Source organism: Branchiostoma belcheri, unplaced genomic scaffold, assembly GCF_001625305.1.
Source record: "Branchiostoma belcheri isolate BF01 breed outbred unplaced genomic scaffold, Haploidv18h27 scaffold62, whole genome shotgun sequence".
In the NCBI taxonomy this organism is placed as follows: Eukaryota; Metazoa; Chordata; class Leptocardii; order Amphioxiformes; family Branchiostomatidae; genus Branchiostoma; species Branchiostoma belcheri.
This window is the reverse complement of record NW_017804265.1, coordinates 322168-330375: the sequence shown is the minus strand read 5'-3', so window position 1 is coordinate 330375 and position 8208 is coordinate 322168. Positions and strand designations below refer to the sequence as shown.

Here is an 8208-nt window from a genome sequence, read left to right as displayed (position 1 = left end):
ATATATATATATATATATATATATATATATACTACAACATCTGTCAAATTATTTTGAGCAATAGTTGTACAGATCTCCATTTCTATAGACAGTATAATGTTACTGCTGTAGAGAGTAACATTATAAACCATGTATTCCCTGTTTATTAGAAAACACAAGAATTTTAAACTTTATTTGTTGTTATATTCAACCAGTACTAAGTCACTAGAACACAACATTAATTTTCCTAGGCCTTAGTTTCTATAACATTACCTGGTGACATTGGCTGATGGACAGCTCCTCCAGGCTAGGCACATTGGTTGCTATGGAAACCAGACTGCGATCAGTCAGCCCTGTGCACATGTTCAGTCTCAAGCACACCAGCTCCCTGAACCTGTAGGGAGAGAAAACATTATCAACTAGCTATATAGAAAGGTAACATTTGCAAAGCAGATGCATTATGTTTACCTTCGCATATGGTCTGCTCTGTTAATTCTTACTGGAGTAAAACATTTAACTGTCATATATATGGTAAGAGGAGTCTAAATCCCCCCTGCTATAGAATTGCAACATGATGTAACCCAGCACTAGTTACCATGGTAACAGACAGTTTGGTTCAGGTCGTTGACCTTAATGGGTTGGAGAAGAAGAAGAAACAGAGCAAAAAGAGGAAACATAGCAAAAAAAATGTTTTCCTTCTGTGAACATAATTACCTACTTCTATCACTAGTATACTTATAGGACATAGTAAGAGTACATATAAGAATTCTGGAGGTTGTGTAGTCACCTGATAGCGCAGGTGATTCCGAGGTCGCTCAGCTGCTGGCAGGTGCTGAGGTCCAGCACACGCAGACCTGCCAGGCGCTGCAGCCCAGACGGCATCCCAGCATCCTGCTGGGCTAACACGGCCAGGGCTTCTTCCTGGGTTATCTGATATAATAAAGAAATAAAGTAAACTAGAAAGGTAACATTTGCAAAGCAACTGCATAATGTTTATGTTCACATAATGGTGTGCTCTGTTATATGCGCGCGTTAATTCTTATTCAAACACATTCATATATATGGTCAGACAGGAGTCTAAATCCTTCCTGCTATAAAATTGCAACATGATGTAACTTAACACAAGTTACCATGGTGACAGACAGTCTGGTTCTGGACATGAGAAGAGCTTTTAAGCACAGGTCCCTGGCACAGGTATTAGGCACACTACACTCTAGCTTTGCACTCAGGCATATTAATAAAAGAAGATCTGAAAATTTAGAAACTGAAAGAAAATGAAAATCAAATGAAAATGAAAGAGAACGAAACTACAAGTTACCTTACACACAGACACCTCAGCAGCAGAGGGAGGGCTGAAGAAGCCAATGGTGCCAAAGTTGCGAGAAAACCTCCCGCCAGTCAACTCACACAGACGCCCCTCATCACCTACCTCCTCAGGCTTCTCCAGACCAAGAATTCCATAGTCCGTGACATTCTTGCACCACGCTAGACTTAGCCGTTTCAGTTCCGGTAAGAACGCGGCAATGGCGTGCACGCTACGATCTGTTATCGCAAGGCATGAGGTTAAATCAAGCTCTTGGAGATGCGGCACGGACTTGCCGAGAGCTTCGACAAACTCATCGCGTACGAGCGTACAGTGGGCGAGACAGACAGACGTGAGGTACGGCATGGGTTTCGAAGATAGGCCGGCGATGAGCGCTTTGGAGGAAATCTGTGGGCATTCTGCAAAGTTGATGTATCGCAGACCCGGCAGGGTGTACAGTTTGGAAGCGGCGCTGTCTCGCATACGTCTGCACTTAGAAAAGTTCAGATACTGCATTTGTGGAACGTATGTCTGAATGTGCAGCACAGTCTCAGATGTGAGCTCCCCACACATGGAAACATTCAGAGAAGTCAAACTCGTCTGCCGCTTCACTAAGCGTAAGATGTCATCGTCGGTTAGGTCCCTGTTTCCCGCGATGTTCAGTTCCCGTATCGCGAGCCCGGGTACCGTGGCTAGCTCTCGAAGTGAACTGCCCGGAAGTGCGGTTTTGCTCAAATCCAAGCTCGCCAGTTTCTTCCCTTGCTGTTCTAGGAATGCTTTGATGTTAATGAAGGTGAGGACGGAGGTCGACGCTCGCGTTTGCGACCCTTTGGCGTACGGGTTGAACTCGTACGAGACAGTGCATCCAGACAACGACAGTTTCTCAACGTTCGGCATCACCCCGACAAGTCTGTTGAACACGCAATCCGAGAGGTGTCGTAGCGACGCCAAGTTTAGCTCCCGGACATTCACCAACGATTTTTCCGCCGATTTCAAATCTTCCGCTTTCCGGAGCAAGTTTCCAGACAGGAACAGACTGTTGCAGGAACTGAGGTCCAGTTTTCGTAGATTGCAGCAGTGAGGAACGATGACCATGAACGTTGCTTCCGTTATATCCGACCCCTTCAAGGAAAGGCTCTGTAGATGCTGCCCAAGGTGTTGGCAAGCTTTCTGGACGACCTCCTTCGATTTCGACGAACCGTCCATGTCATTTAAGATGAGATGGGGACTTTTTCTCAGTCCAAAGCTCTGGACGGTTGACCCGGTGGTGAAGGGGGTGAGGAGGTGGAAGACGGTGTTCGTTTGTAAAGCAGGGTCGAGAGATGCCTCATACCATTGTCTGTTTACCAGAGCTGCCGCCTTCCTGTCCCCAACACTCAGGAACCGCATGACGTGGGCGATCACCTACAAAATGGGCAAGAAGACAAAATAGAGATGTCAGATTTCAATCCTAAGCTTCCTGAATTCTCCCCGATGCCAACCACCAATCCATAATTTCTGGCTCCTTGGAGTTCTGAAGTTATGTTGACCACAAATATACAGACACACACACACTGTAAGTGTAACACACACACACACAGACAGACCAAAAACAGTACCTCCATAAATTTTTCTTGACGTAAATTTTGTTGGTTAATTACTAACTCATGGCAAGGAGGTTAAAAATCTAGCTTAGTCATAGTTATATGTTGTACTGTACTTTGCCCTCCTGAGTTTTCGAGGTCAACACACAGGTAAACTTTACTTTTTGTAACAACCGTTTTACAAATATCCTCTTCACTAGGGATCGTGACACTAACACTCAAAGAACACTATTAATCATTTAACAATTCTATTCAGGTATTAGTTTGATTCTGACAGCCCAGGCATTACAAATGACGCAGGAAAACCAAGAAAAACATACCTCAACCGGCAGGACAGCCGCCATCTTTGTTTTGTAACAAGGTGTTCTCGTGACGTAGCCTGCAGTTCCAACAATGGACGCCGGGAGGCGCTGTTAGTCTGTCTCTGGAAAGTCGTCATGATATGCCTTTTTGAAAGGGAATAAAAGTTTTTTTTGTTATTCAACACGTTGATAAGCGAAAAAGAAAAGGTAAGTTGTTTTCTTTATTGCAAATAAAGACAGTATTTAGCATTAAAAAAGGTAGAAATGTCGCTGTACTTCAGCCTGAATCCGCTAGAGTTCGCTTTTGTAGCGTGACTTTTGGTCACAGTTGACAGAACAACATGGCGGAACCTTGGAAGAACAGGGCATGTCGTCTGGGCCACTTCCTTCTCCTTCTCTTCGTTTTTCTACTACCTGGCGTCGTCTCTTCGACCGATTATGACTACACCTTTACTTTACCACCGGGACAGAGGGAATGCTTCTATCAAGAAGTCAAGAAAGAGACGAATTTTGAAGTTGAATACCAGGTATGTTCCGTAACCTTATGATCATGTTGTGATAATAATTTATTAAAATCACAGTTCCGTCACTTCCTTTTTGTTATAAGAACGGTAGTAATTTTGTCATCCTGAACATTTTGTACAGTCGTGGATGTACTTGTACTCTAATCTAGGGGAGGCATGCAAATGTTGAATAATTAAATTGTTTGAAGATGACAACTTGCTATTTGCCAAAGGGGGAGGGGGGTGGTCCCTCTGTACTTGATACCTTGACACCGCGTACAGTTAGTAAGGCCCCTGTCTGGTGAATAATTAGAATTTTTCAGATACCCATGGCCAGCCACCACCCTAATATCCATTGGGATTTTGGAGTGTTAAGACACGTATTTCATATATATATATATTTTCACCTAGCACCTGATACTTTATACTTGTTACATAAAATTTGCATTCAGGTACTAGTATGTTTGGAATTTCACATCATTTTCGAAAATAATTTCACCTGGTTTCATAAAACATAAGATCTGGCACGTATGATCCGCTACTATGGTCACGTGTCTCTTACGTCATGTTCCAAGAGGTTGAAGCAGTCAGCCAAAAATTTGGAGTGAGTCCCAATTCATTCTGGACAGTGTTGGAAGGAACGTTTAGTCTTTATTTCATAAATAATTGTTAATTTGCAGGTAATTGATGGAGGTGACCTGGATGTGACCTTTGTGCTGAGGTCACCAAAGGGGGTTCCTCTTGTGACAGAACTGCGGAAGTCAGAGGGAATTCACAGGTGAGCAGATTCTTCACCAGGAATAGTACTAGTTAGGATTTCCATCCTAGCCTGGTTACCAAACCTATTACATGTAGTATTATAGCTCCTGAGTCCTGCATTTGCAGAGATGATGTAGGACTTAGGAGCTATTATATAATAATAGGTTTGGTAACCAGGCTATTTCCGTCCACTGTAGAAAGAAAGTGTAACAGTGAGAGTGCTACCAACTGACTCATCTACTAGTACAGGTTCTGGACCTTTTATCAGGACATCCTGTTTGTGGCATATACCGTGAACTGTACATATGTTTACTGTAGGGTAATCAGTGCATTTTTATCAGAACATCAACATTGCCTGAAGACAAAAAAGTATCAAAGTTACCGACTGCTGGTCAGAAGAAAGTACTCCATATGAATGAAAATATGATTCACATGAATAGAATATTTGAGAATTATTAAAAGGGTTCACTAATAAGCAGTTATTTGTATGTTACTCCATGTATTTGTATGTTACTCCATGTATTTGTATGTTGCTCCATGTATTTGTATGTTACTCCATGTACTGAAGTTGTACTTCTTCTCTCCCCAGTATTGATGCTAAGGAGGATGGGGACTACATGTTCTGTTTCGACAACACCTTCAGCAGAATCTCAGAGAAGATGATCTTTTTTGACGTTCTGCTGGACGCTGACACAGAGAACGAGGATGATGACTGGATGGACTTTGTCAGTCCGGAGGAAGAGCTGGATATCAAACTGGAAGATATGAAGGTAATTTTTTATTCAGTGGGTTCTAGTGTAACACTGGGGGGTTTATAGGCGCTACCAACTGACCCGGCCCACGGGTCTAGACCTTTCAGCCGAGCGGTTAGAGCATCTGGTTATGAAGCTCTGGTGCAAGGGAGGTCGTGGGTTCGAACCCCGGCCCGGGACCAGAGGGGTTTTTACTGGCTCCTCCTGTTTCTTACAGTTGTTCAGGGTAGCTGCCTTGTTGACCAGCTGCCTTTAGGATTCTTGCAAAGGCTGCTAGGGGGCCATTTCTACACCTCTCAACAAGGCAAAGATTACTGTAGCTTTTGAAAAAAAGTCTCAAAACTAATCTCTAAGCAGATCCTAGGGTGGCAAAAGACAGTATCAAATTGGCCAGGCAGTATCCATTAGCCAGAGAAGGTTCTTGGGTGGCTAATGGATACTGCATGGCCAATTTGATACTGTTTTTTGCCACCCTAGGATCTGCTTGGAGATTATGTCAAAACATGTGCACGAAGTGTATTAATGTTTTGAGTTCTTGATACGTGAAAATACAGCCCCAGTTTTTGCTTTCCCTACGATTCAGCCAGGAAAAATAACGGCCAGAGCGTGTTTACGTCTTTTTCAAGATGGCATCACTGCATGCAAAACAAAAGTTATGTGGGTCACGGCAGAGTCTACTTTTCTGGGGGTAAAATATGGTAATTTTTTGCTTTTACAGCATCACTTTTACTGTTGTTGTTTTGTTTATCTCCAGGACTCCATGGATCGTGTGAAGGAGCACCTCTCCAAAAGCAGACAGATCCAGAACGTCCTGCGAGTGTTTGAGTCGAAGGACAGGAGCACACAGGAACATAACTTTGAGAGAGTCAACTTCTGGTCTGTCATACAACTCATCATCATGATAGTCACCGCTCTTCTACAAGTCTACACCGTTAGGCACTTGTTCGATGATAAGAAGAAAGTTCGAACATAGGCTGGAAAGGCTTGTTTTTTTGTATTCTGATGTAGAAGAAACATGTTTGTATTGCATGTGAGAGTGATGTACAAGTACAATGCAGTGTTCTAGCTAGCACCCATCTTTTAGGCCTAGAAAAAAAAATGTTGTGTTTCCTGTTTCCCGACCGACCCTAGAAAAACCTGCTGACCCTAGACTTTTTTGGGTGGTGGAACCCTGCAAGGGACATAAATTATTTTCGAGCTGATCAGCCTTTTCTAGCTCCATGATCTGACACCGGAGTGATAAAACGTTGTACAATTGGTTTTCTAACATTGACATAGTCTAAGAAAAAAAAGATGATCTCTACCAACCAACCCTAATTTTTTCAGGACTGAAACAGGAAACACAATATTTTTTCCTAGGCCTTATGGAATTTTGCTGCTCATGTTAGACATAACTTTTGTCCAATCCGTCATCTTTGATAAAAATCAGCGTATCAAGATATAGAATGTGATGTCATTAAGTATAGCTACCAGCAAGATTTCTTTCTAAAAAGGCTGGAAATAGCATTTCAGAGGATCAAATTTTTATACCTTCAGCACTCAATATTACGTCAAACAAAATTGAGATGACAGAAAAAAATTCAAGCAGGCTAGAACACTGGTACAATGTACGACTTTGTGAGAGGAGATAGATCTGCTTGTAGTTTAAGGGTGCCTTATGAATGAAACAGAATGGAACAGTAGCTGTGTTTTTATAGCATACCTACTTTGGAATTATGTATCGCACACAGTGTTGAACATAGAACCAGGGCTCGAAATACTTTTTGCTGATGACATTACATTAAATATTGTAGCTGCTTTCAAACGTTAAAGCAAAAAGTAAAACACGAAGAATCATTGCATGACAATTAAAGTCTTCTTTATGAACTATGATGTTAGTTTTGAAGTATATGATGTGTGAAGAATATTGTTCATATTTGAGACAGAGTTTGGAAATGATGGCAGATATGTAAGCCTCACATGCAGTATAGTAGTGCACATCATACCTGAAGACAGGGTATTGTATGACTTGATCTCGATATGACCTTGCAACTTTTGTTTAATTTTGAACTTTTGATTCCTGAAGTATCATAGAAGTGTCAAAAAATAGAAGAAGGAAATGCTTAAAAGTTTTATACGCTGTTAGGCCACACCAATTTAATTTCTGGTTCTTGGATTTTTTCATGAAAAACATGAAGTGACAGGGTGAAAAAAAAGCTCCTGGACTAAGTACACATGTACAAAAAATGCTCAATTCATTTGTTTTTGGATGACAACTGAGAGTACATGTAGTATGATGTGCATGTAACTTGATACGTGGCACAGAACAAACTGCGATGAAAATGTGAAGACGTTTTTCAACTTTTACATTGTACAAGCTTTATCTGGATCTCTTTTTGTAACTTGAGAATAATAAAGACCATAGTACAAAATAGTTTTATATCTTTTGTTTTTTTACCTCCATGAACAATCAAGGTTATTTATAAATCATTGGACATTATCATATTTCTCTACATTTCTCGTACATTCGGAACTCAGAGCTCAAAATTAAAGGTGGTCCAGTGGCCACTGAACACTAAAATTTAGGCTGGGACAACTAAAAATACACTCAGGGACAATAGAAAAATAATCAACATCATAATGTCAGCCCTTCTTTTGTTTATCAGGCACACGTCCTGGCTTTTGGATCCGGAGAATTCCCCCCGAATTTCCTGTCTACTCTGCAATTATAGTGCGCCTAGCTGGGACTGTTCATCTTCACTTCGGGACAATTAAAATTTTTATTTTGGGACAGTGCTGGGACAATAGGAAGAAAATTAATTTTGAATTTGAGGCCTGCTAACTAGAACGTATCTGAAACATAAGAACGTTAGCTGTACAGGTCGGGACTTTCTTTGATACATTAGAAAGAAGAGGCGCTCAACTATAGCTTAGCTGGCTTTTATGTGCAATGGTACAGAACATTCCACCATGCCAGGTGCTTAGGACATAGTATCTGTTTGCTCGGACTGTAAGTGTGTGAAAATGTGTCGTGTGGCGTAGAGGCAG

The 8208-nt window shown here is 41.6% G+C and overlaps 2 protein-coding genes across 2 annotated transcripts in view; one reads left to right on the top strand and one right to left on the bottom strand.

Annotated features, from left to right (window-relative positions):
* The window catches only part of LOC109483144 (SCF E3 ubiquitin ligase complex F-box protein grrA-like), a 3738-nt gene extending 518 nt beyond the window's left edge, over nt 1–3220 (bottom strand). The window contains exons 1-4 of the mRNA XM_019786144.1: nt 3186–3220; nt 1298–2686; nt 767–909; nt 253–373 (exon numbers count right to left, since the gene is read on the bottom strand). Of these exons, the coding sequence (XP_019641703.1) occupies nt 253–373; nt 767–909; nt 1298–2686; nt 3186–3209 (1677 nt within the window). The 5' untranslated portion in view covers nt 3210–3220. The remainder of the gene's footprint in view (nt 1–252; nt 374–766; nt 910–1297; nt 2687–3185) is intronic.
* A 243-nt stretch (nt 3221–3463) lies between these two features.
* Nucleotides 3464–6313, top strand: LOC109483055 (transmembrane emp24 domain-containing protein 5-like). Its single transcript, XM_019786011.1, has 4 exons — nt 3464–3694; nt 4351–4448; nt 5019–5199; nt 5936–6313. The coding sequence occupies exons 1-4, from the start codon at nt 3509–3511 to the stop codon at nt 6152–6154; spliced, it is 684 nt and encodes a 227-aa protein (XP_019641570.1). The 5' UTR covers nt 3464–3508; the 3' UTR covers nt 6155–6313.
* The last annotated feature ends 1895 nt before the right edge of the window (nt 6314–8208 follow it).